This window comes from Podarcis muralis, chromosome 2 (assembly GCF_964188315.1).
Source record: "Podarcis muralis chromosome 2, rPodMur119.hap1.1, whole genome shotgun sequence".
Taxonomy (NCBI): domain Eukaryota; kingdom Metazoa; phylum Chordata; class Lepidosauria; order Squamata; family Lacertidae; genus Podarcis; species Podarcis muralis.
This window is the reverse complement of record NC_135656.1, coordinates 33,294,414-33,321,308: the sequence shown is the minus strand read 5'-3', so window position 1 is coordinate 33,321,308 and position 26,895 is coordinate 33,294,414. Positions and strand designations below refer to the sequence as shown.

At 48.4% G+C, this 26,895-nt stretch overlaps 1 protein-coding gene across 3 annotated transcripts in view; it reads left to right on the top strand.

Annotated features, from left to right (window-relative positions):
• XYLT2 (xylosyltransferase 2) overlaps positions 1–26,107 on the top strand; it is a 36,304-nt gene extending 10,197 nt beyond the window's left edge. Inside the window, exons 2-11 of one of the 3 annotated variants that reach the window (XM_028716789.2) lie at positions 6,440–6,914; positions 7,661–7,836; positions 8,824–9,026; positions 11,431–11,511; positions 13,523–13,739; positions 13,871–14,047; positions 16,204–16,466; positions 18,142–18,337; positions 19,577–19,808; positions 23,350–26,107. In XM_028716789.2, the coding sequence (XP_028572622.2) occupies positions 6,440–6,914; positions 7,661–7,836; positions 8,824–9,026; positions 11,431–11,511; positions 13,523–13,739; positions 13,871–14,047; positions 16,204–16,466; positions 18,142–18,337; positions 19,577–19,808; positions 23,350–23,672 (2,343 nt within the window). In that variant the 3' untranslated portion in view covers positions 23,673–26,107. Of the gene's footprint in view, positions 1–6,439; positions 6,915–7,660; positions 7,837–8,823; positions 9,027–11,430; positions 11,512–13,522; positions 13,740–13,870; positions 14,048–16,203; positions 16,467–18,141; positions 18,338–19,576; positions 19,911–23,349 lie in introns of all 3 variants that reach the window. The other 2 variants (XM_028716788.2, XM_028716787.2) reach the window with 2 other exon arrangements.
• The last annotated feature ends 788 nt before the right edge of the window (positions 26,108–26,895 follow it).

Here is a 26,895-nt window from a genome sequence, read left to right as displayed (position 1 = left end):
CCTCAGCTAGGCCTTAGCAGTAGGACTCCCTCCCTTATAAAGCTCTCCCTGTTAGCAGTTATTGAGAAACTGAGGGTTGTGTAGCAACCTAAGAGTCCTGACCCTTGGTCCACTGTGCCTCCCTTGGCTACAGGATTACAGTGTGTGCTACACAAACAGGGAAGCGTAACCAGCTCAATATCTTACCACCTTGACTTCAAGTAGTCATTTAGAGGTAAGCGGGATGAATTCAGCCATCCCACACATGTCCAAAGTGCAGTCTTTAAGAGCACTGTCTGCCATCCTAACCAGTTATTCAGTGTAACATTAACTAAGGTTATGGGAAATAATTGTATTCGTTCCCTGGTCCTGCTGATGATTCACATCTAAAATGACACTGCTTCTGAAGCTGTGTTCATGTGAACCGACTTGCCTGAGGGTTTATTCCAGTTTAGCATCCTTGCTTTTGCAAGTGTTTGCATCGCTTCAGTGTGGGGAGGGTGTATTTCATGCGAGAGCAGTTGCTGGAGAAGTCATGTTTGGTTTTAAAGAGACTTGACACGTTCAAGTAATGCGCTCTGATTTTTACACATGAATGTTGTGTACGTAGCGCTTGGAAGTACTTCAGAGTTGACCCTTTGATTACAGTCCTAGAGATTGCCTCCCCCAGATTTCACTTTAAGCATTTTGTCTTTGTATGGTCGTGGAACACCTCCAAGCAGAGCACAACGTGTGGGTCACTCTGCAGTAAGAAACCATGGGGAAATAACACATGGGGCACTTGAGTTAAACTGGAGCACTGGGGTGGCAGATGGGCAGAAGAAATTCGGAGAAGGAAATCAACATGTACAAAATGAGCAACCTCTTTAGATATGCATTTGGGAGAGTTAAAAAAAAGTATGAAATGAGTCACAAATCCATTGTCAATTGAAATCAAAGCAGACATAGACAATGCATGGAGGGGGTGATCCATACATGTCAATTAGTTGATAATTGTAAAGAGATGCAGCACCACACTAGACCTAGTGGTTTGGGAAAGGAAGAGGTATTTGATCACTCCTTGCTTGTTCTAATCGGTGGTTTTCTCAGTACTGAAACAGCCAGCCCTGGGCAATGCAGAGAGACAGGAAGTTGGCCCAAATGGCAGAGAAGTTTTTACTTTCTAATGCAGGGATGGGGACCTTTGGCCCTCCAGATGTTTCTGGGCTGCAGCTCCCATCATTTCTGATGACTGGCCACCTGGCTGGGAGTCAGGAGTCCATCCACCAACATCTGACAAGCAACAGGTTTACCCATCTTTAGTCAAGGATCATGTGCAGCCATGCTGCTATGACATATACATGAAAATTGACAAATAGAGGGGGACCAATAATGGAGAGCATCTGACTTGTTTTGCTGGCTACCGTGGTAATTTCCCTGGGACTCTCCTTAGCTCCCACAGCCAGGCTTCACCTGCATCAAAAAACAGCCTCTTTCCCTCTCTCATACTTCGTTTCTGCAAGGATGATTACTTAATAGAAGCTATTTAGTTTCAATCAGGTTCAACTGACTTATTGTGATGAGGAAATCTCTCCCCCCCCCCTTTTTTGGGGGGATAATTCTGCAACCCAAGTTATAAATTCAGAACTGATCGCAAGGTCACTTCAAAGGCATGCTAAATTAATCATCTCTTAGGAGATAGCAAATTGTGTGTGTGAGATAGAGTCACACTCATTGTCCCTGCAGTCACAATGCACTTCTTTCCAGATGGGTAAGTGTGTGGAAAAGTGACTGTTTTAAGAAACATTCACCATCTTCATGGCTGGTAGGTCCCCTTTCATACTTCTCTGTGTCATTAGCAGTTAAATGCCACCTGGAAAGCAGAGCTTCAAAACTCCCACCCCCCTTCTCTACTCTCTTGTTGTCCCCTGACCACCTGCTTTGTATAACATCTTGCCTGATGGAAGACTTTGCCACTACTTTGTGACGGTCCTCACAAAGGCACTGCCCCAAAACGAACGTTGGGAGTTCTTTCGTAGGAGCTAGCATGACCACCCCTGCTTTGTCTAGAAAGTGAGGAACTTATCCTGGAGAAGGTGGGCATCAGAAAGGATGGCCCATCTGGGGTAAATGCTGTCTGCTATGACTCTGGTCTGGTTGTTAATTATTTACGGCAGGAGTGGGGAAACTGGTCCTCTAGATCAGTGTTTCCCAACCGGTGTTCCGCGGCACACTACTGTGCCGTGAGACATCGGGTGGTGTGCCGTGGGAGGGAGGCGGGCGAGAGGCGGCGGCGGCGAGGATCCGGCGGGGGTGGGGGGAGCGGGGGCCGTCGTGCGCAACCGAACTCACTTGGCGCGCTGCCGGCTTGTCCTCCTTCAACCCGGGTCGGGCCAGGCCTGCTCACGTCCCCGGATCCCCTAGCAGCAGCCGCACGCTCTCCAAAAGCGCAACGCTGCGCGCAACCGCTCGGCCAGCTGGTGCTCTGCGACTCCGCCCTTTCCCCTCCCAGCGCCGGAGGGTTCGCGCGACCGCAGCTGTTCCCTTTCGCAGCGCGCGGGAAACAATTCCAGGCCGATTGCCTTGTGCCGAAAAGCACCGCCTCTCCTTCCAGCTCAGGCCCGGGCCGCCGGCTCCCCGAATGACGTCACGGGGGCGGGGCTTTAATGGTGGTGTGCCGCGAGATTTTTTTCCGGTAAACAGGTGTGCCGTTGCCCAAAAACGTTTGGGAAACACTGCTCTAGATCAGGGGTGAGGAACCTGTGGCTCTCCGGAAGCTGCTGAATTACAACTCCCATCATCCCAGGTCATTGACTGTGCTTGCTGGGGCTGATGAGAGTCATAGTTCTGCAACATCCGATGTGCCAAAGGTCCTCACTCCTCTTGATAGTGTTGGACATAGTAGCTATTGTGGTGGTAATAATAATAATAATAATAGTAATTTATTTATACCCCACCCATCTGGCTGGGTTTTCCCAGCTACTCTGGGCGGCTTCCAACAAAATATTACAATACAATAATTCATCAAACATTAGAAGCTTCCCTAAACAGGGCTGCCTTCAGATGTCTTCTAAAAGTCTGGTAGTTGTTTTTCTCTTTGACATCTGGTGGGAGGGCGTTCCACAGGTCGGGTGCCACTCCCGAGAAGGCCCTCTGCCTGGTTCCCTGTAACTTGGCTTGTCGCAGCGAGGGAACCACCAGAAGGCCCTCGGCGCTGGACCTCAGTGTCCGGGCAGAACGATGGAGGTGAAGACGCTCCTTCAGGTATACTGGACCTAGGCCGTTTAGGGCTTTAAAGGTCAGCACCAACACTTTGAATTGTGCCTGGAAACATACTGGGAGCCAATGTAGGTCTTTCAAGACCGGTGTTATGTGCTCTCAGAGACCAGGGATGGCGGCAGTGCCTGCCCAGGGGACTGCTAAGGAGAGGAGGTTAACACTCCACAAGGGAAGGTGTTTGAAAAGGAGTGAGATGCTGCCAGCTCTGCAAGCAAGGGGTGATGTAACTGGGTTCCTGAGCCCCACAGGGGTGCCGCAGAAAGAACGTAGTTGGTCAAGGGAGCGGTGGACTCAAAAAGGTTGAAAACTTCTGGACTAGATGATCCTTTCAACTTGGCAGTTCTGTTATTCTATCTAGCTGCTCAGCTTGAAAAGAAGAGGGTTCTGGTTGAACGTAGAGCGTGGTCATAATAGACCTTTCACTCAGGGTCCTTTCATATTATTATTATTATTATTATTATTATTATTATTATTATTATTATTGTTGTTGTTGTTGTTGTTGTTGTTGTTGTTGTTGTTGTTGTTGTTATTATTATTAATAATAATACCCCACCCATCTGGCTGGGCTTCCCCAGCCACTCTGGGCAGCTTCCAACAAAACGTTAAAATACAGTAATGCATCAAACATTAAAAGCTTCCCTAAACATCCTAGTGATTTTTCCGATGGAAATTCTCTCATCCTTTTGGGAGAAACACCTAACAAATGCCTGCGGGAGGAAATTTCAGTCAAAGCTCCCTGTGTGAAGGAGGATGCTCATACTCCTTCAGGTGAGGAGGGGTTTTGTTTTGTTTTTGTCAGAGATAGCTCAGCTTGGCATGTTAGAATCTACCAAGGTATTGCTAAACCAGTCAGACAGCTCTGCTGTCTCTTAAATTACTTTTACAAGCCTGCGCCTGCGAACCAACATGGGCAGCTGGGTGGGGATTGGGGGGAGAACAGCACAGCTTCTCAGTACTTCACCGTGTCTGGAAGCTGGATGTGGTTGAGCCAATTAAACCGTTGAGTTCAGACATGAGGAAGACGGCATACTGAGCATTCTTTCTTTAAAGCAGAAGAAGAGGCCGTGACTAGCCCCATCCAGCTTGGGTGCTTTGCAAGCTGTGCAAACATCACGCAGAAGGGGGGGGGAGGAGGAGGAACTTTGTGGGGAGGGCAAGTCACCTTTGTCCCTCTGTCTTGAATTCATTTGCTGCCCCATGTCTCATACGCTGAATGGAGCAGGTGCCTTTCTGCAGATCCACGCACAAGTTTTGCTGGGTACAGTCCATTTCACTTCTGAGAAGTTTGCCTTGTTGTGGAAGAGAACACAGTTTGTTCTTGTTTAGGAAAAAAGAAAAGAAACACAATTAAGAAAGAAGAAGTTTGCTCTCATAATGGAAAGGGAGAAATGCATACTGGCCAGAGGAAAAAATGGATTGAGGAACAATAGAAAGGTTCTTGAAATGGATGGTTGTTACTGTGGGGGAGCAAGCAGTTATATTTATATGGATATATTCTTTTTTAAAGGACTAATGTGGTTTTGTGGATAAGCACCCGTATTTTAACCCACAATGAAAGCAGATTAAAACAACAACAACCATAGGGAAGGAGGACTGGAAGGGGGGGGGATTGTTTTTTCCTGCTAATAGTTATCTAAAATCAGCTAAGCTTAATCATTCTGTCTGAACTCAGCTGCTGAGTGCCAATAGGACCGTAGCCAGAATTATGGAGCCAAGAAGAAACAAGAGGGGAGGAATAGCACGCTCTGGGGCACTCCCAAGGTTTGCAGAAGTAGGAAAATGTTTAGGAAGAGAGAGAGAGAGAGAGAGAGAGAGAGAGAGAGAGAGAGAGCTCATGGGGTCAAAAAATGACGGCAGTGTGGACTGAGCATGCTCAGTGTCCACAGAATGCTGAGTGCTTGTTGGGGAGGGCAGGAAAACTGGGGGAGGCAGAATGGAATGGAGTGAAGAATCCCAATCAATGAAAAGCTGTAGAACAGAGATGGCGGATTTGTGCTCTCCCAAGTCGGACTCCCAAGTCCTGTCAACTCAATCAGCACGATCAGCGATCAGTAGCAATGGGAGTAGTAGTTCCAACAACATCTGGTCACAGGTTCCTATGCAGTCCTATGTCCATTTACATGGGTTTAAGTCCTGTTAAATTTGGTGGGTCTTCCTTTGGAGTAAAACGTGTAGGATGGCTGAGGAGGTAAATTTTTCTTTGGAATTGTAAATGTATGCCTCTTGCAAGATTCTGTGAATCTACTATTTCTCTTGACACATGAACATGTCATAAATAGAGAAATACGTGGTTTTAAATTTATTTTTGCTCTTACACCTCGCCTTTCTTTCAAGGACACCAAGGTGGTGTATATGGTTCTCCCACCCCCCCATCCCTGGTCTTTTTATCCTTGCAGCAACCCTGTGAGGTAGGTTCAGCTGGGGGAAAGAGTAATGGGTAAATCCATCTAGCTTCATAGCTGAGTGGTGATCTGAATCCAGATTTCCCTAGCTCTGCTCTGACATTCCACTGCACCGGCCATCTTTGTTACTATCTGTGCAACTATCGCCCGCATCTGCACTGTACATTTTAAGCAGTATTATACCGCTTTGAAACAGTCATGGCTTCTCCCAAAGAATCCCAGGAACTGGGAATTCGCCATAAAAAAGGTAAAGGGACCCCTGACCATTAGGTCCAGTCGTGGCCGACTCTGGCGTTGCGGCGCTCATCTCGCTTTATTGGCCAAGGGAGCCAGCGTACAGCTTTGGGGTCTGGCGAACCAGAGCAGCGCACGGAAACGCCGTTTACCTTCCCGCCGGAGTGGTACCTATTTATCTACTTGCACTTTGACGTGCTTTTGAACTGCTAGGTTGCAGGAGCAGGGACCGAGAAACGGGAGCTTACCCCGTTGCTCGGATTCGAACTGCCAACCTTCTGATCAGCAAGTCCTAGGCTCTGTGGTTTAACCCACAGCGCCACCCGCGTCCCACTGGGGAATTCGCCTTACACAGTTACAATTTCCAGAGTTCCCTGGGAAGATGAATTGATGCATGTTGTACTCTTGTACATTACTTAAAAAGCTCATCTCCTTTAGAAAAATGGAAAGAGTGCTGATAGCTTTCATTTTGAACGCTGCAAAGTAGCTTGGAGATGAACCCTGAAGTTAATTCTTCTTTTCCTCTTTTATTTTTATTCTGCGTGTGTGTGTGATTGAAACTGGAGAAGGGACGGCAGAAGAAGGCCCAGCTGCTTCAGAACGGGGAAGGGTCCAAGGATTTGGACAGCTCGGCAGGCCGCAGGGGTAGCTTGAGCCGGAAGCATGGGCGATGGAAGAGCCGTCCGGACAACCCCGGAGTCCTAGTGGCCAAAGTGGTGAGAGCAGTTACGGGGAAGCACAAACCCGGGCGCCGGTTCCCCGTCTACTTGGACTCCTCGAGCCAAAGGAACCTGACGGAGCTCAGAGGGGATGCTCAGCTAGCCGTCTTCCAGCACGGGGACACGGGCAGCGTGGAAGGGGCACCCCAGCCCACAGAGAACAACTTCACTCCCAAGTGTGAGATCGCCGGCAAGGACGCCTTGTCTGCGTTAGCCAGAGCCAGCAGCAAACAGTGCCAGCAGGAGATAGCCAACGTGGTGTGCCTGCACCAAGCCGGGAACCTTATGCCGCGCTCCGTACCCCGGCAGTGCCAGCTTTCAGGTGAGACCTGAATTCACCTTTGCAGCACAGTTTCCGCTTTGCAGAGAGGATGCTTCTTCGGTGCTATGTGGTTCTCTTGTCTCAGGATAGAGACATTTACCCTCTGCAGGCACAAACAGTCACTGAGCAGGCCATTGCCCCATGGATACGATGGAAGCAGCCTCCCACTGAGTGAGAGCATGGGTCTGTACACTCTGACTAGCAGCGGAAGAAACCACAGGTCTTTCCCAACCTAGGTGCTTGGGATTCTTTTTAGCTGGAGACAGCTTGAGGCCTCCTGTGTGCAAATCAGCTGTCTTGCCACTGCACTATGGCGAAAGAGAGAAGTTGACAACCCCCTTAATTAAATGGGTCATGGGCCATCTAATTTGGGAAGGGCTGTACCAACTCAGGAGTGGAGCATCTGCTTTGCATGCAGAAGGTCCCAGGTTCGATCCCTGCCTGGTTTTTACCCAGACTTAGGTCTGATTTGCACACAGAAAAAGATGGTTGTGCCCTTTTCCCCCCCCTCTGCTTGGTTGCATATTTATTTCTGATATGTTGCAGCTGCTAGTTGGATGACAGTATAAATGTGTTGCTTTAGGTTATTCTTCCACCCTGTATTTCTGAGATCAGGGTAGGAATGCAGCTTTTCTTCTGACCTCAAGGTCATTTGGCCTCAGGAGCTTGTGCACTAGCTCCTCTTCTCTCCCCCTTCCTGCTCAGATAACCTTGAGTCCATCTGCAACCCCTTCTGATCTCTGCAGGGAAAGTCAGCCCCATTATCCAGTGGGATGAAAGCCGAATGCTCCACGCCTCTGTGAGCAAGCCAGTTCGGATTGCCTACATGCTGGTCGTTCACGGGCGAGCCATCCGTCAGCTGAAGCGCTTCATCAAGGCTGTGTATCACCAGCAACATTTCTTCTACATCCATGTGGATAAGGTAAAGCAGGTGGCCTCCTGGCCTGTGCTAATACAGCTTGGCACTAAGAGGAGAGAGGGAGGCGGGAGGAATGGGACCAACCAAGAGTCCACAGGTCTCCCTGCTAGGTCGCCTGGAGCAATTGTGTCTTGCCCTCTGCACAACACTCCCTGTTGTACAGCCCAGAGACTGCCACCCTTTCCCCTGAGTTCTCTCTGGGCACTGTGAATCTTCTCTCCCTTGTCTTATCTCTGGCTTTACTGATAGGAAGATGTGTCACTCCTGCCTTCATTGAAGCCTGTTGCAAAAAAAAGAAGGGGGTGGAGAGGTTATTTATGTATGCCATTACTACGGCTCATGTTTTGTTAGCCCCAAAATGGAAAAGGAGTGAGGTCCAAACTAAAGAATAATGGCAACTTAAGCTGACGGACTATGCGCAGCTTGCAGACTTAACATATAGAATAAGAGAACAAGAAGAACATACATTTAGAGAAGATTGGAAAATATTCATTGAATGTATGGGGGGAGATTGTGTACACTTGAAAACGTTGGCAGCCTTAAGATAAATTCAGCAGTGTAAATAAGTTTATATGGGTGTAATAATGGAATACTGAATGTTTTGGTTTATGTAAAATATGCAGGATTTATGATATGCAAAATGAACCATGGAAAGAGAAGAAGGGAAGTCATTGATATTTTAAGGATGTTTAAATGAGTATTCTAAATTGTAGAACAGAAATATATATATATAGTCCGTTGCAAGATCCCTTCCCTTGGGTCCCCTGGCACAAACAAAGGAAAATGTTAGAGGTGTGTGTAATCCCGAAGGGGCAAAAATCCTGCAAATGAAAGCAGACACCGTCACGTTTCTTCCAAAGTCCTCCCAGAATAGCAAGGTTTTGCACTACTCTGCATTTTTCAAAGAGCTCCTTCTAGGAAGGAAGGAACGGACCAAATGAAGCAACGCTCCTCCCCCTGGGACTCAAACTTGGTTCTGTCTCCTTTCAGCGCTCCACCTACCTGCACCGCGAAGTGGTGGAGTTGGCCCAGCACTATCCCAACATCCGGGTCACCCCTTGGCGCATGGTCACTATCTGGGGTGGCGCCAGCTTGCTGAAGATGTACCTGCGCAGCATGAAGGACTTGCTGGAGATGGCAGACTGGGCTTGGGACTACTTCATCAACTTGAGTGCCACAGACTACCCTACCAGGTTCGTTTCATTGTGGGGAGAGCGAAGGGGAAACAGAGCAGGGAATTACCTGCAAGGTTAGCTGAGGCTTTGACTACTTTTTTATTTTTTTAATGATATTTATTAAAGGTTTAACAGTTACAGAAAAAAAGAAAAAGGACAATAAAAAGTTACAATACTTCAAGAATAAAAAACACAATAAAAAAGTACAACAAAACAATAAGAAAACCAAAAACATTTAAAAACAAAAACATTTAAAAACACATCCAGTATTTCCATATCTTTATCTTTCATTTACTTGTTTCATCGACCTCCTCACACCTCCCTTTTTTGTATTCTAATTCAAATAGCTATTTCAGCAAATCCTTTCCATCTTTCTCAGTTTTTGTTCTATAATTTATCTTAACACAATTTGACCTTAAATTTTACACTTTGACCCATTAACAATCCATTTTTACTTAGTTCTTTATAACCTTTCTGCTAAAACCATGTAACTTCATTCCAGCATCCTTCTAACATTCATTAATTTTACAATGTTTCTGTAAATATACTTTAAATTTTTTCCAATCTTCGTCCACCAACTCTTCTCCCTGGTCTCGGATTCTGCCAGTCATTTCCGCCAATTCCATGTAGTCCATCAAGCTGAGGCTTTGACTACTGACACACCATGGCTTAGAGTTGGAGGCTCCTCACATAGGAGGAGCCTTCTATAGCTTCACCTGAGCAGTAGGGAGCTGGAGGTCCTCTTTTCTGCACCACTGCATCTGGTGGGAGAGAGTTTGCAGGTTGGAAAATGGGAGAGAAGGCAAGCAGGATGCCACATCTTGCGGGAGGCAGGACAAGGCAAACACCCTTTTAATAAATCAGGGAGACCCAGTAACGGGAACAGAGTAGGGTTTGGCTAGGATGCAGGGCAATTAACCCAGATTTTCAGATCTTGGCTGCTTCTGGAGGTTTCTGAAACGGAATCGCTTCTCTGAGTGCTGGAGGCGTGAATTGTTGTGTTTGTGCAGAACAACTGTTGACTTTAAATGAGACATTGAGAACAGTGGAACTGCCACACTATACAGGGCCAGGAATATAGGGAGCTGCCTTGTACAGTGGTACCTCTGGTTGCATGCAGGATCCCTTCCGGAGCTCTGGTCGGATCTTGAGGTGTGCGTATCTGGAGGTGCCACTTCTGTGCATTTGCACGGTGCGTAAAGCGCTTCTGTGCATGTGTGCGTGGTGAAACCCAGAAAAATACTTCCAGGTTTGCGACATATGTATCCCAAAGGATACGTAACCGGAGGTGAACGTAAGTAGAGGTACCACTGTACTGACTATTGGTCCATTTAGTTCAGTATTACCTACATCTACTGGCAACGGCTCCCCAGGATTTTAGATGGGATCTCTACCTGCCTTGCCTGGAGATTCTAAGGATTGAACCTGAGGCCTTCTGGTCCAGGGTCCCTCAGCTGCAGCGCCTAGCCTGTCTGGAAACAGTTTGTACCAGATTAAGAGGGAATATACGTGGAGCGAAAAAATAAAAATTGGTGTAGCACCCCCTGCTGTCATTTTTATACCAAGCGTTTGTTACTTGGCACATCTGGGTCTCTTGGGTTCGAGGCAGCAGCCCTTGCAAACTTGTTATGATTAACTTCTGCAACAAACTTGCGGGAAAGTGCTCCCCTTTGCAACTCTTTTTATGATGGAGGAGAGAGAGTCCGTTAGTTCTTTTAACAATTCCGAATGTTATTTCCCCTATACTTGGTTTAGATAGTGGCTGACCACAAATAATAACTCGGTTTTTTGCTTTTGCATTAGGCCACATTGGAGTTTCTGCTCTTCAAAGAATACCTTGAGAGCTTAAAAGCTGCCACTTTTTTATCCATTAACAAAGAGCCTGACAAGTCTCAAACTCCCTTCATCCTTTACTCTTAATCATTGCACCACTGAAGTGTGTGGGCTTCACCAGTTAGTTCTTTCCTCTTTTGCCCAGGCAGATTCATATTACTAGACAAAGGCTTTCCAAAATACACTGGATGGCTTCATCACTAAAACATAAGCGTTGCATTCTCTGTTCCTGCAGAAGCTGCGTCGTATTTCCTGTCCTGCTGTTCTCTTTTTGAAAATTCATGTACATCGTAGAATTATAGAGTTGAAAGGGACCCCAAGGGGGGGTGGGATGAGTGCAGGACTTTCTCCATGAGCTGAACTTGGAAAAACAGGGATTTTGATAATGTGGAAAGAAGCCAGACATATATTGTTGTGTGCAGTCTCTCTTCAGACAGATTCAGATAGGTTGGGGCAGCACTTGCCTCCATGATTTCCCCTCCCCACTTCATCGTACTATAATTGACGTATCTGAAAAGCCCTCTAGCCTTGCCACTGAATCACTGCTTTGGTTGTTTTAATTCTTCCTTTGAATTGCTGCCACCTGCAGGACCAACGAGGAGCTGGTGACATTCCTGTCGAAACACCGAGACAAGAATTTCCTGAAGTCTCATGGCCGAGATAATGCCAGGTAATTCCCTCGATTGAGAGACAGCATGGGGAGGAGGTTAAAAATGAACCATGAACGGGGTAGAGGTGGTGGTGAGAATGGGGGTTTGCCCAAAGGTTTGGAAAAGTTAAAGGAATCTTTATTGGGCCTTCTGCTGGAACAAAACTGTGCGTTCACCATGTTCCTGATCGCTGTCCTCCCACTGCTCCTATCACAACTCTAGCTGCAACCCAAAACAACGGAAATCCATTACAGTGCAAAGGTTGTAGATAAGATGTTTCTGCTGTAAGTGAATAATCTGAAAACTTCTCATAGTCTTCTCCTCAGTTTATCTTTGTGTGGTTTTTTTGGCAACTCTGCTGCCAGTTTCATTTGCTGCTGCCTAAGAGGCTTCTCCTATACCTTGAAGGGAAAGTGTTGGCAGAATCATGGTAGCTGTGGAAGCCTCTTTCCTGAAGTGACTGTTCTGCAACTTTCCGGCTGTTGAACTCCAGCTCCCATCAGCCCCAGCCATCATTATTATTATTATTGTTGTTGTTGTTACTCGTTTAATTTCTATACCGCTGTATATTTTTAAAGAAAAAGCCTCAAAGCGGCTTGCAACACATTAAAACAGCAAATAAAACAATCCAGAAGAAAACATTGCTGAAGAAAGTCAAATACAGTCATTCCTCGGAAGTTGAACAGAATCCATCCCGGAAGTCTGTTTGACTTCCAAAACGTTCGGAAACCAAAGCACGTTTTCGGATTGGCTGCATGAAGCTCCTGCAGCCAATTAGAAGCCCCGTTGGACGTTCAGCTTCCAAAAATAGTTCGCAAACCGGAACACGCACTTCCGGGTTTGCGGCATTCAGGAGCCAAAACCCCCAAGAACTGAGCTGTTCGAAAACCAAGGTACGGCTGTATAAAGTATACATTCCAAGCAATGTATTTTAACAGGAAACTATATTACTGTAGTAAAAGATTTCAGAATAAAACATGGCAAAGAAAGTCAACTACAGAATGCGCATTTAATGCAGCAAAGTAAGCAACAACAAAATCTTAAAACATTTCCAAAGAAAGCTTTACTAAAAGAAATCAAATATGCGCATTAAAAACAGCATAACTGAGAATGGAATAAAATATAAGCATAGGGCATATCTGCTGCCGTTGCTGCTAGTCCTGCCAATGGTGGTTCATGGTGGGTGGAAGCTCAGGCTCAGGCTTGTGTTTGCATTAAGAGGTAGGCCAGAGCTTGAGCAAGGGTCAAGGGAGGCTGGAGTTGTAGTCCCAGGAACCAAGTTCCCCACCAAAGATCTAGTACAGTGGTTGTCAACCAATGTTCCAAGGCACCCTGGGGTGCCTTGAATGGTGGTCAGAGGTGCCGCAAGCAACACCGGCCTCTGTCCCTCTCTCCTTCCCTCCCTCCTCTGATGCCCTCTCACATCTCTGCCTCCCAAAGGCTTGCATAGCTGTTTGTTGCAGAAGCCCTGGCTACAAGCTCTCCAAGCGAATAGTGCCTCTGGGGCTGGCCATGGGGTGCTTCCCAGACCGCTGTGGGGCAGTGTGAGGAGGCACCTCTCTTTGGGGCAGGGAGGCAGCTCAGAGACCAGGGGCAGCTGCCCAGAGGACTCCCAAGGAGAGGGAAGAAGAGAAGAACACTCCACAAGGGAGGGTGTTCGAAAAAGGGTAAAGGGCTGCTGGTTCTGCAGGCAAGGGGTTATGTAACTGGGCTCCACAGGGATGCCGCAGAAAGTACGTAGTTGGTCAAGGGAGCCATGGATCCCAAAAGGTTGAAAACCTCTGATATAGTAGATGACCAGAGCCAGGCTGATGTCTCTGCAGAAAACCAAAGAGGCTGTTACTTCATGAAAAGTGCTTTTAGTGATGAATTAAGCAAAGCAAATGTAATTATGCAGAATGTTTGGAGTTTCCTGGCTGTGGAACCCAGAGTTAAGAGTATAGCTTTCTACAGAACCCTTCTTGCTCTGATCTTAATGCAGAAAACTCCACGTTGCTTTCTAGTGAATCTGAGGCATTCATCCCTGCACAGGTTCATCAAGAAGCAGGGCCTAGACAGACTTTTCCACGAATGCGACTCTCACATGTGGCGGCTGGGCGAACGGCAGATCCCAGAGGGCATCGTGGTGGACGGCGGCTCGGATTGGTTCGCCCTCACTCGAAGCTTTGTGGAATACGTGGTCTATACCAGTGACCGGCTGGTCTCCCAGCTACGGCAGTTCTACACCTACACACTTCTCCCAGCAGAGGTGGGTTGGCTGGCGTCTCCGATTTCGTTGCTCCCCAGTTAGTTTGGCGTTGAGCGGGTTGCCACATTGCTCACTGCGGTTCTTCTTCCTCCTTCCTTCCCTCTTCTCTCTCTCTCTCTCTCTGTTTACAGTCCTTCTTCCATACTGTCCTGGAGAACAGCCACGCCTGTGAGACCCTTGTAGACAACAACCTCCGGGTGACAAACTGGAACCGCAAGCTGGGCTGCAAATGCCAGTATAAACACATAGTGGACTGGTGCGGCTGCTCCCCGAATGACTTCAAGCCACAGGACTTCCTGCGTCTACAGGTGCCCCAAGCTTTCCCCCGTTTCTCCCTCCCTCTCTCTCTCTCTCTCTTTCACTCTTCCGCAATTAGGTTTCACTCCTGCTCTCAAGAGTTGATTTGTCTCCCCTATTCCTCTTCTGCAGTAATCAAAGTAACTCAGCTTCTCTCCCATCCATGGGCTTCATTGTACTGGTTGCTCTGAATTAGTACTTCTAAAGTGGTGCTGCTTACTGCCACTGTTGTATCTAGAGTGCTTGTAGCAGCAGTGGGGAGAGACATCCAGCCTGAGGTCCTAATTTGGCCGACCACACCCTTCCAGTTGGCCTGCGAATGGTGTTAGAAACTCAGATAGAAGAGGAAGAGTTTGGATTTGATATCCCGCTTTATCACTACCCTAAGGAGTCTCAAAGCGGCTAACATTCTCCTTTCCCTTCCTCCCTCACAACACTCTGTGAGGTGAGTGAGGCTGAGAGACTTCAGAGAAGTGGGACTAGCCCAAGGTCACCCAGCAGCTGCATGTGGAGGAGCGGAGACGCGAACCCGGTTCACCAGATTACGAGTCTATCACTTTTAACCACTACACCACACTGGCTCTCATATAAGCTAGGTGCCAAATGGCTCCTTTAACCAAGGTTACAGTTGCCAAAACAGAATGCCGAGTTGCCATGGGGGGGGGGGGGGCAGGCAGCTGGAAAGTCATATTTTTCAATATGACTTTTTGGTTCCTAAAATTCATTCTGACTGTGCAGATAAAATATAATGGATAAAATTCTGCAGGATCTGTTTCTAGTGTGTGAAAACAATCCAAGATCCAAGGAACCTAAGGTATTCACCTCCAGGTGATGGACACCCCAGGTGCTATCCTGGCACCCGGGCATCATCTTCACTTGGTCAGAAGTGACCAATAGCCAGGTGCAAAATGCGCTTGGCTAATTTCAAATGCTGCATGCGAGCCCCTTTCTGGCACCCCTTTTTGCCTCTGGCCCTGCCTACCATTGGAATGCAATCTCTGGAGCCAAGACTGACAGCGAGTGGTGAAGAGAGCATCTAATTGCAATGGGAAGGTGAAACTTTGGGTGGCTTGGTTTTTTAAAAGTGAAAAAGGAAAGGGGCTGAATTGTGGAGGGATGCTGAAGCACATGGCAGATGGGCATTTAGAGAGAGAGGTGGGGGTGGGGAAGGAAACATTGGGAGTGACAGAAAGTGAGCTTGAGGGGAATGAAGGGCATGTGCGGGCAGGTGGAGAGTTTTCATGCTGAGGACTTGAACCTTGTAATTGGCATGAAGTATGAGAGGAAGATAGTGCAGGGGCACAAGGAGAAGGGGGTGGCACAGAATTTAAATGTGAGAGTAGATTACACAAGTTCAGAGGCCTTGACCAGCATCCAACATCAGAGCCAGAATTAATCTCTGGTGAGCTTACCGTAACACAATGCTCCTGTTGAGTGTCTCAAAAACAGACCCTGCAAGTTTGGCTCCCTTCTGATGGGCCTGTTCAGAGCCTACGAGCCGAACTGGTGCAGCAGCAGCGACCTGAATAAGCAAAGTGAAAGGTGAGGTCGTAGGGTTAACAGTGGCTTCAGAGTTGTGCCTCCTGGCTGAAAATGTTATTTGAAGTCAGTTTCTATAGCTGTTTTACAAGGACTGCTTTCCAGTAGGACCCTGGCACTTGCGGTCTTTGCGGTTAACGGGTTCAAGCGGGAGTTAGGACCTCGTGGGTGTACCTACTGACCTAAATCTCTGAAGGCTCAGATCCAGATGCAGTCTTGGGTTGTGCAGCAACAGTAACACGTTGAGGACTGACTCCCCACCACCTCTTTAAAAGAGCTGCTTCTGCTCTTAGATATTTTGCCCAATCACCACCACTTCAAAAAAAAAAAAAAAAGACAGGATTCTGCAACCAGGCAGGGTTCCTAGAAACCCAAATTGTATCAGCGATAGGGTACAGATGTATGCATTTTGTATTCACTGCCACCTTTCACATGGAATCTTTGTGTGTGGGTCAAGTAAAGGAGATTTATTTGGTTAGATTTCCTCTGCTTCTCCCCCCAGCCCCCCATGTCCTCTCCTCGTAGTCTTATTTCTAGCATGTTTCTTTTCTGCACATTGCAGATTTGAGCCTGAATCATGTTGTAAAACACACACCCTCCTCCTCCCAACGTCTGTGTGTCTTTTCAGCAAATCTCCAGACCCACCTTCTTTGCCAGGAAGTTCGAATCCACGATCAACCAGGAGGTGCTGGAGATCTTGGACTCGCATCTCTACGGTAACTACCCACCTAACACACCAGCCCTCAAGGCCTATTGGGAGAGTGTCTATGACCGCGTGGATGGGCTGAGTGGGCTCAGCGACGTCACCCTGACTGTGTACACATCCTTCTCCAGGCTGGGGCTGCGGAAAGTGACATCTGCGCAGGCACAGAAAGAGGAGAAGCTTTGCAGGTAATTCGGGCCGATTGACTGATGATGATAATAATAATAATAGTAGTAGTAGCAGGGAGTTACATTCTGTGGCCAGTTAGGAGAGCTTTTGTCTGCAGACTCCTGGGCCGCCTTCTTCTTGGCTTGACTCTCTGCTCCCACAGCACCGTGTGGCACTCTGCGCCTTTGGAGATGGGCCGAACGTCAACGGCAATATGCCTCTGAAGGCCAGTTGTTTGGAATTGCAAGTGGGGAGTGTGCCTGCTTGGGATAGAGTCACTATAAGAACAGGTTGCTGGACTAGGTAGCAGGAGCAAGCAGGAAACCTGAAGGTTCAAGCCCTGGTATCTCCTTTCAAAAGGTCCTCAGGGTAGTATTGTCAGTTTGCATTTACAGAAAGTATTGATCCAATGTGCAGAGATATTTCCTATTCTACTTAATTCAAGAGGGTTCTGGAAGCTTCTCTGTGTGAAAGAAGCAAGCAGAAGGTTCCTGGTGTTTGGGTTATATCTTCAGATAAGCTGAGTACAGCTGGCTTAAACTGGTTCTGTTATCTCTTCTGTCATGGTCATGCTGACTATAATAGGAGGCCAGAAGGAGCCTGAGTTCCACTCTTCTTCTCTTTCTATCTCTTTTCCTTCTGGTGTGGTGTTCTGTATGCTTAGTGTTAAGGTTTAGATTTACTGTAAGTTTAATTTAAGTCTGCTGCAAATGGATTTCTTATGGACAGTGCCAATCCTGAATGTATTGTATTTATGACCATTATGCTCATTTGCCTTCAGTAGCAGTAAAGCTCTGCTGCATGAAGTATAATTGCCTCTGGTCTATTTTGGGGGGAATCCTGCAACGTGTTTTAAGTTTTACTCTGCTAACTATACATTAGGGACGCGGGTGGCGCTGTGGGTAAAAGCCTCAGCGCCTAGGGCTTGCCGATCGAAAGGTCAGCGGTTCGAATCCCCGCGGCGGGGTGCGCTCCCGCTGCTCGGTCCCAGCGCCTGCCAACCTAGCAGTTCGAAAGCACCTCCGGGTGCAAGTAGATAAATAGGAACCGCTTACTAGCGGGAAGGTAAACGGCGTTTCTGTGTGTGGCTCTGGCTCGCCAGAGCAGCGATGTCACGCTGGCCAAGTGACCCGGAAGTGTCTCCGGACAGCGCTGGCCCCCGGCCTCTTGAGTGAGATGGGCGCACAACCCTAGAGTCTGTCAAGACTGGCCCGTACGGGCAGGGGTACCTTTACCTTTACCTTTTAACTATACATTGGAATCTACTCTGGATCAATATTGAGTAGAATTCCATGACAAGTATGTCAAGTATGGAGAAGGGCAGTGAAAATATACAGTACTGAGTTAGACAGATCATATGTTTTATATGGCAGTGGGCGTCCAGGGAAATGAGAGGCACAAGGGGACAGGTAAGGTCTCATCAGCTGATGGCCTGCAGGAAAATGGGATCAGTCTGATAGTTCTCCTGGATTAAAAGGTGTAGGACTAGTGTCTGTGTCTTCCGACTCTGAGAAGTTACTATGGCTGTTTTGAGAGCCAGGGGAGCAGACGGGTTAAGAAACAGAACTACAAATCGGGAAGTGTGTACCAAATGGGGAAGCAGTGTTGTCCAAATTAGGCCTGCAGACTTGGAGGTTTGCCGCTTTACCTCGAAATGCAAATGTTAACTTGCTCTTCTTTGCTTCCTCTCTCTAGGTTTGAGCCACAGGGCTTCCCGTCCAGTGTGCACCTGTACTTCTACGATGACCATTTCCAGGGCTACTTGGTGACTCAGGAAGTACAAAACCCTGCGACGCAGCAGGTGGAGTCTCTGGAAATGTGGGTGATGCCCCGAGGGACTCTCAAGCTAGCAGGCCGCAGCAGGCAGGCCAACCGTCTGCAGAACCTTGAGGTAGGGTTCATGCTTCCTGTTGGTGGTCCTTCCTGGCTCAAAACTGTCAACTTGAAGATGGGGAGATACAAAAAAGAAGTTAGTTTCTGTCTCGGGAACATTCCAGTCTTAAAAAAGAAGGGTAGGCCGAGACCATGGGTGGGTTGATTCTGCTGAGTAAGCGCCAGAGTGCACTGTAGCCTCAGGGCTTGCAGCAGCTTCAGGTCGTTCATTATAGGGGAAGTCCTTTCTTCAAAAGGTAGCAGCCTCGTCCAGTAATTTCCCAACAGACAACTTCCATTGGATGCCCTTGAGTTCTAGTATTATAAGAGAGAAAGGAAAAACTCTGTCTGCTTTCTCTACACCCTGTATAATTTTATACACCTTTAATATATACAGAGGTTCAACTGCAACAGTCGGACTTCTAAAAAGTCATAGATAGGAAAGGCAGCTTAATCAAATCAGCGCAAGAGGTGATAATAAGATTGGCTGCCCCTCTCGTCCTCCGGGTCCCTCCCTCATCTTCCTTCCTCACAGGAAGCAACAGTCAGTCACGCTAATTTCTTCTGTGAGTGTCTTTCTGCTGCAGTTGTGCAGATGGATAAAAGCGGCACACAGAAAATGCTTTGAAAAAATTAATGTTACACACACACACACACACACACACACACACACACACACACACCCTCTTCTCAGAACAACAGCAACAACAAAAGACACAAATATTGTAAGCTTTCCTCATAGGGAAGCTCTTGCACCCCTTTGATTGTTTTGGTTGCCCATTTCTGGAAAATATTCCAGTGTCTTTTGGTCTGTTGTAAACTTCTTAGTACAGTCATACCTTGGGTTACAGGTGCTTCAGGTTGCGTTTTTTCAGGTTACGGACCCTCCGAAACCTAGAAGTACTGGAATGGGTTACTTCCGGGTTTCGGCGAACGCACATGTGCTGAGGCACTAAATCGCACTTTGTGCATGCACAGAAGCACCGAATCGCAACCCGTGCGTGGGCAGTTGCGCCGCTGCGGGTTGCGAATGCTGCGGGTTGCAAAAGTGCATTCTGCACGGATTACGTTCGCAACCTGAACGCCTACTGTACAACCATTGTTGGCCGAAGCTCTCGCTTTGGGGCAGGTTCTAAGTGTTATATCTGGCTGTTGGAGAGTCTACCATAGCATGATGAAAAACGAGTTTATTAATTATCCCATAGTGTGTGTGTGTGGTGTTTCCCATTCTGAGTGTTCCTCTCCTTCCCTCCCGCAGGTAGGTACCGAGTGGGACCCAAAAGAGAGGATCTTCCGCAATTTTGGTGGCTTGATTGGACCTTTTGATGAGCCGGTGGCCATGCAGAAATGGGCCCGGGGCCCCAACCTCACAGCCACCGTCGTTTGGATTGACCCCACCTATGTCATTGCCACCTCCTACGACATTGCAGTGGACGCAGAGGCAGAATTCACGCAGTACAAGCCTCCCCTCAACCGGCCTCTTCGCCCAGGTGTGTGGACCATCCGACTCCTCCAGTTCTGGGAGCCCCTGGGTGAGAGCCAGTTCCTGGTTGTCCCACAGACCTTCAACCGCAAGCAGCCTCTCAGGAAAGGTGAGGGGGGGAGCTAAGGGGGGGGGGAGGGAACTGTTGCTTTGCAGTTCCCAAACAAAAGCATACACTCCAGCCCATGCTAGCTTTGTGCTGAGTGTCCCTGTGTGATACTCCTGTTTCTAAATCCACGCTTGTCTCATTCACACATTGCATTTGTGGCAGTGCACAAAAAACATAATATTCGAGTAGGTTGTCAGAAGTCGGTTTTGACTTCACGGTTCTTTTCTTCGGGCCCGTCTGCAGTTGCGCTCTCCGTGTCCTCTTGAGGTGGTTCTCAAGCAGCCTTCTCACATTTATACTTGTGATTTTAAATCTCTGCAGCACGGGGTAATATGCACTGCACAAACCTGAACCTGGTCAAAGGGTTCTGCAGTGCAGTCCTAAAGCACATTTATTTGAAAGCCTTTTGAGGAAACTTACTCCCAAGTAAGCATTAATAGGATTGCAGCCCTAGAATTTCAGTGAAGGGGTGACACGTGACAGTGGCAAGAGCAGCCAGGGGTACCTCCCACCACCCAAAAGTCATTGCGCGTGGTACCTCTAAACATGCACAGTTTGGTTTTAGGGGAATGTTAGTAGAGTCTGTGATGGCTGCCTCCATTTCCTGTAGGATGGACAGCTTGGCCCCCAAAAGCCAATGAACTGAGGTGGTGGTCCAGACATGAGGTATACAGCGTATCTTAACAGCTTATGCACACTCTGGCACCTCTCTCATCCCTTTATTTTTGCTGCATGTGCCTCTGTGGAATTAAATGCACAGCCTGAGCCTACCCATGCTGCATGCTGCTTTTTGAGTGAGCTTGCACAGGGTTTTATTGAAAAGTGTGTATGTGGAACAAAGGGAGAAGGAAGTCAGGGCCTTCTTTTGTATTTTAAGCAAGCAACTCGGCACCCCCGGGATTTCAGGAAATCAGCTCTCTGTTGTCCACCACAATTGCTGGCTGGGGAGTCGGGGAGGGGGTAAACAATTTGGGGGAAAGGAATGGCTTGCCAGGGAACGTTCTCTCTCAGCGCAACACGCTGAGGCGAGTAGCGAAAACGTGGGAGGCTGGTGGAAGGGTAGAGCAGCAGGCACTGGAGGAAGGGAATTGTTGAGGCAAAAGGAGGGGGGGAGAACCCATGGATCCCATTGTGCTCCTTGTCAAGAGGGGGGGAAGGAAGCCACTTGAGTCGGGAGAGTGAGCAGTGTGCAAGTGGCAGTGGCTCTAGCAACACAGGAGCTTTCTTAAGCAAGGAAACATGCACACAAAACTTGGCTCAGATGGAGGTGAGCTGAGCCCTTCCTTCCCTCTCCACCAGCAGAGGGGGGCAAGGCAGGCAAGCCAGTTCGCCCACCACCTGACTGCTGGTCTGAGGGACCAGGCAAAGTGTAGGGCAGCTGCCACTGCTACTGTCCCACCCAAGACACAGTGCAACCCCTGCCCGCAGCGGCGGCAGGCAGACCAGCCTTCTGTTTGTTGCAACTGCAACAGGTAAGGCAGGCCAGCTTCCTGTAAGAAGTGATGGCGTTGCACTGCTTCTCAGCTTTGGTTGCTTCTGCCTTGCCATCGGCTTTGCTGCTTCGCCGTTCTTCCTGACTCCTTCCTGTCCAGTTAGAAGACAGAAAGAAAGTGAAGCAGTTCAGTGGAGGCAAATGAGGGAGGGAGGGGCAATGCAACTTACTGCTGATTTTCTTTCCTTGCTTTTGCTGGCCTTGGTGGCCTGCCCCACCTAGAGACAGGCTATACAGTGGTACCTCGGGTTAAGTACTTAATTCGTTCCAGAGGTCCATTCTGAACCTGAAACTGTTCTGAACCTGAAGCACCACTTTAGCTAATGGGGCCTCCTGCTGCTGCTGCGCCGCCGGAGCACGATTTCTGTTCTCAACCTGAAGCAAAGTTCTTAACCCGAGGTACTATCTCTGGGTTAGCAGAGTCTGTAACCTGAAGCGTATGTAACCTGAAGCATATGTAACCCGAGGTACCACTGTATCTTGCCCAGGGGTCAGAAGACTAGCCCCTCAGTGCCATAATCCAGTTCGGTTAGGGAGAAAGCGGTCAGCAGTCTGCCAGCTAAGGCAAGCAGCATAGTTTGCTTTTCCTCAATAAGGAGCCGGCAAGAGCAGTAACCGAACATCAGTGATGGCTGGTGCTGTGGTTCACTGGGTGGCTGCCAAGTTGTGGGGAAAGGCGTCCCCGACTTTACCTTTCTTTTCCAGGAGGTAGCCAGGGGCGGCAGGCTCCCCACAGAGAGCACCATGCAGGTACCTAGTTGCTAAATGGGTGGCCCTCCTAGTTGCCAATGGCATGAGGGACAAGCATCCGTTCTGCACCTGTGAGCAGTGACCACCTCTCTCTGGCTGCTCCCACCTAAAGTCATGCTGTGAGCACCTGCAGCACTGCCTAGCTCAGGCATAGGCAAACTTGGCCCTCCAGATGTTTTGGGACTACAAATCCCATCATTCCTAGCTAACAGGACCAGTGGTCAGGGATGATGGGAGTTGTAGCCCCAAGACATTGCCTGTGCCTGGCCTAGCTACCTGCCTCACTGCCCACCAGTGTTGAAGATGCGGAATGGATCTGAAATATGGCAGGCCCCCTTTTTTTATTGACTTTCTGCTGGCTTCTGAAGAGGCTCCAGTTTAGCATTCCCTTGATCTCTTGACCCAAGACTCCTGTTTTTAAGCACTGTGCTGTTTCAATGGGATCGTTTAATTTGGGGCGTTTGTACTTTAATAACCGTGCAATTGTTTTTAAACTAGGAAACTGCTCAGAAACATGTTTTGGCGTTAACGCTGTATGTAAATCAATGCAGTAATAGTAATTAATCAGGCCAGGTGGTCTCCAGGGCTAGTCCTAGTTGGTGGTGGAGGTGGGGAAATCCACTGAAGTTAATGGATGTGACTAACTTGGTTCATTAGTTTCAGTGTGCATCTACTCCTGAGTAGGACCAGCACTGGATTCCCTAAAATAAAAAAAACAATTACAGTGGTACCTCTGGTTACGTACTTAATTCGTTCTGGAGGTCCGTTCTTAACCTGAAACTGTTCTTAACCTGAGTTCCACTAATGGGGCCTCCTGCTAATGGGGCCTCCTGCTGCCGCTGCGCGATTTCTGTTCTCATCCTGAAGCAAAGTTCTTAACCCGAGGTACTATTTCTGGGTTAGTGGAGTCTGTAACCTGAAGTGTCTGTAACCTGAAGCGTATGAAACCCGAGGTACCACTGTAATGTATTATTATGAGCCTAGAGCAGGTATGGGGAACCTTTTGCCCTCCAGATGTTGCTTGACCAAAAGTCCCATCATCGTTGGCCGTTGGTCATGCTGGAGCAACACCTGGTTCCCCACACCTGGCCTAGAGAAAAGGTTAGCCAAAGCCTGCTCCGTTGGAGGGATTTGTGGCGCACTTGGGCCTGCGTGTGCCCCCGGCTAACTGCCTTTCCCTCTTGTGTCCCGTCCCAGATGATGGCAAGTGGCTTCACGCTGGTCCTCCTCGAAATGAGTACATGGAGCAGAACTTCCAGGGCCTGGCTGGGATCTTGAGCCTCCCCCGCTTGGATGAAACAGGACGAGCCTCCCACCGGCACACGCAGCTCATTGGCAAGGCTCTGGAGAACTGGACGGACAGCAGCATCGGCAGCTTCTGGTCGGTGGCTGCCCTTTGCGTGGCGAGCCCCTCCAGCTGCTCCACCCTAGAGCTCTGTAGCAAAACCTCCTGGAGCTCGCTCTCCCCGGACCCCAAGTCAGAACTGGGGGCCATCAAGCCCGACGGGCGGCTGAGGTAGCAGGGGCCGCCAGCAGCACATTGTTGGGATCAAGGAAGCATCTCCTCGTGGCAGGGTGTGGGGTTGGGCGCACAGGCCCCCTCCTCTCCGCAGGGCAAACGCTCGAGACTTTGTCATCCTGTGAAAATGTACCATCCTCACGTGAACGGGATCTTCTCCAGCAGAGCAGGAAACTCTTATTGGCTGTCGGCAGCGCAAAGGTGGTGTGGAGGCAGAGGCCCCGCCCACCCGTTCTCAGGATTGGCTGGAGAGACGGTGAAGCGGATAGGGGAGGGGCTACATGTGTTTACATGAGTCCCAAGCATTGGAAGCTCTCTCTAGTCTGGCAGGTGAGCTCTCAGCTTCCTGGCTGCAGCGCACCTGAGCCGGCTTGCCCACCCTCACCTATGGGTGATGCTCTGCAAGATCCAGGACTCTTTGTTCCCAAATGGTTGCTGGCAGAGGATTCTGGGAAATGGCCAGATGGGGGTAGATGGGGGAATGCAGGCAACCAGGCCGTCACTTTAACTGGGTCTGTGTCCTCTGAGCAGCTGTGCCTGGCTTGGCAGACCTGTTTCTCATCTCCCAAACCCATCCTTTTAGTTCTTATTTTTTTACAAATGTGTTATGTATATATGAGACGAAAGTGCAATAGCGACGGCGGTCATCCTGCCCCTCTGCCTCTAGAGGTGGGGTGGGGAGCATTTCAGTGTTCCCATTGTCTTCTTACACTGTAACATGATTTTGTCCTCCTTGCTGATTCCGGTAGGGGTGGGGAGAGGGTGGAACATTTGTGTTTCCCTCCTAGCAGTGCTAGGAGCTTAGATCTTGCTGCTGACATTGGAGAGCTTCTCTCTTTTTATTTTTATTTTTTTATATTTTGCAGCTCAGAGCTGCCTACCCTCCTGGTTGGAAGCAAGGAAGGGATTTGTCCCCTCTGGCAGCTGTGCCAAGGCTCCCCCTGAATGGAGCTGCCCACTGTGCCAAACCTCCACCACCTGCCAGTACCCCCTTGTACAGTGCCTCATTCTCAAGCCTCGCCATCTACCTTGCCTATTCCCCTTCTCCCTTTGGCTTGAAATCTGGCTGTGTTTTGCGTCTTGGTGGCACATTGCAGAGCTAGCTAAATGGCCCGGCCTGTCCCATCCAAAGGGCCTTATTAAGCCAGGTTTATTAAGGTTTATTATAAAGTCAAGGTTGTCTTGACGTCTGATGCAAGGCAGGAAATCCCTTTCATTTGTTTTCCGAATGAATTTTCTTGTCTCTGGATATTTGTTACCCCTGGTACCACTGCCAGAATGGATAGTCAACTCTGACCTACATCCTCCCCCCCCCCCCCAGTGTGTCAACTGTTTAATGTGGATTTCCCCCCCTTTCCTTTTTTTTTTTAACATTGTCAAATCAGGCAGCATCGTTTGTGACCTCACACACACACACACACACACAACCCACACCTACTTTGAATGGCTAATTTAGCCCTCTGAAGCTGTATACTTCCCAGCCAAAAACAGTGTTCCCATGCACAGGGAGTGACCTTAATTCTGTACTGAATGTTGTCTGATGTCCAGTCTTATCTCTTATCCTGATCTGATCTTTCAACCATATCCCAGTTCCTGCGTAAACCACCCCCAGTTGAACTGGGGACACCAATGTCTGGGACCCCTTAACGGTTGCTGTTGAAATAGAAGTGTTAAGACAAAATAGTCTGATTTGGAGAGTATCTCTCTCTATCTCTCTTGCTCACACACACACACACACACACCGTCTCTCTCTCTTTTGTTTTAAGTGTGCCATATCAGAAAGAACACACAGACGACTTGACATGATGAGGAGCTGTTGATGCTGCCTCTGGAAAACCGCTTTAGAAGGTGGTCGAAACGGACTTGAGGTTCAGAGTTTTGATACAGTCTCAGTAAGATGTTTGGAAAGTTCTGATCTCAGGGGTTATTTGGTCTGAGCCTTTCAAGGCAGTTAACTTCCCTGCATTTCTTCAAAACGTTCTGCTTCTTTTCTTTATTTTGTTCTTGGATTGGAAGTGCAGATCACAAATGACCTCTGTTTGTTCGTTTGTTTTTTTTTTAAAAAGTTCTTTGATTTCAAGAGCTGTGCTGGTGCTAAAAAGAATCTTTGAAAATGGAAGATTTTTTTGCGAGTGGGGTTTGCCAGACCCATAGCACACCGATTCTTCTTTGGCCTGAGCTCCTAGTAGGGCTCATTGCCCACCCCTACCCCCAGGGCACAACCTTCTCCGTTTCCAGCGATACAGTGGATGTCGGGGTACCTTTGTCTGGAAAAGGGACTCATAAAAGCGTGTTGTGCGTTCTGAGCCAAGGGGGTGGACCAGGCAGGGCTTGAATTGAAACCTGTTCCAAAGAACGAGTGCTGAAAGCTTTGTGTTGGAAGCATTATGTTAAAAGTTGTCTTAAATATGCAACACAAATATATCTATATCTCTACGGTGTGAAGAGTGTGAGTTCTTGCAGCTGGCTGCCTTTTGTTTCGTCTCAGATTGGACAGATATGATTAATAGAATTTACACCTCATCACAAGTGATCTTGGAACCAGTCACTTCTCTGGGTGCATTCGAGAAACGTAACATTGGTTCCTTGGGTGGCCTGCTGTGTACCAAAAGAGTGCCGGCACCAGACTGAGATGTTTGGAGAAAAAAGGCCAGTGGCCAAAGTCAGCTGCCATGGCGCTCCAGCATCTTGCATCAGCTGGTGGCACAGGAAACCCAGTCGCTGCCTCCAACTTGATCCCTTTGAACTCCAGGTAGACACTGTGGCTGAGAATTGAGTTGGGGGGATGCAGTCTGTGCAAGATTTCCTCCCCTTTCTCCTGCTGCCTATGACCTCTCCCTAGCTGGAGTATTTGACTGTTCTTGTTGCCAATTCTTCACGCACACTATTTACTCACGTTCCACACCTGGAAGTGTGTAACTCCTTTAGCAAATACCATGCCAACCAAGATGATTCAATTCCAATTTGCATACTATATTCTGCATGCACAAATTGGATTCCTGAGCATTTGCAATTTTGAAAGGTAGGGTGTGTGTGTGTGTGTGTGTGTGTGTGTGTGTGTGTGTGTGTAGAATCCCCTAGACCAGGGTTTGCCAGCTGTTTGTTTGTTTGTTTTTTTGGACTACAACTCCCATCATCCCTAGCTAGCAGAACCAGTGGTCGGGCATGATGGGAATTGTAGTCCAAAAACAGCTGGAGACCCAAGTTTGCGAAACAGCCATAAG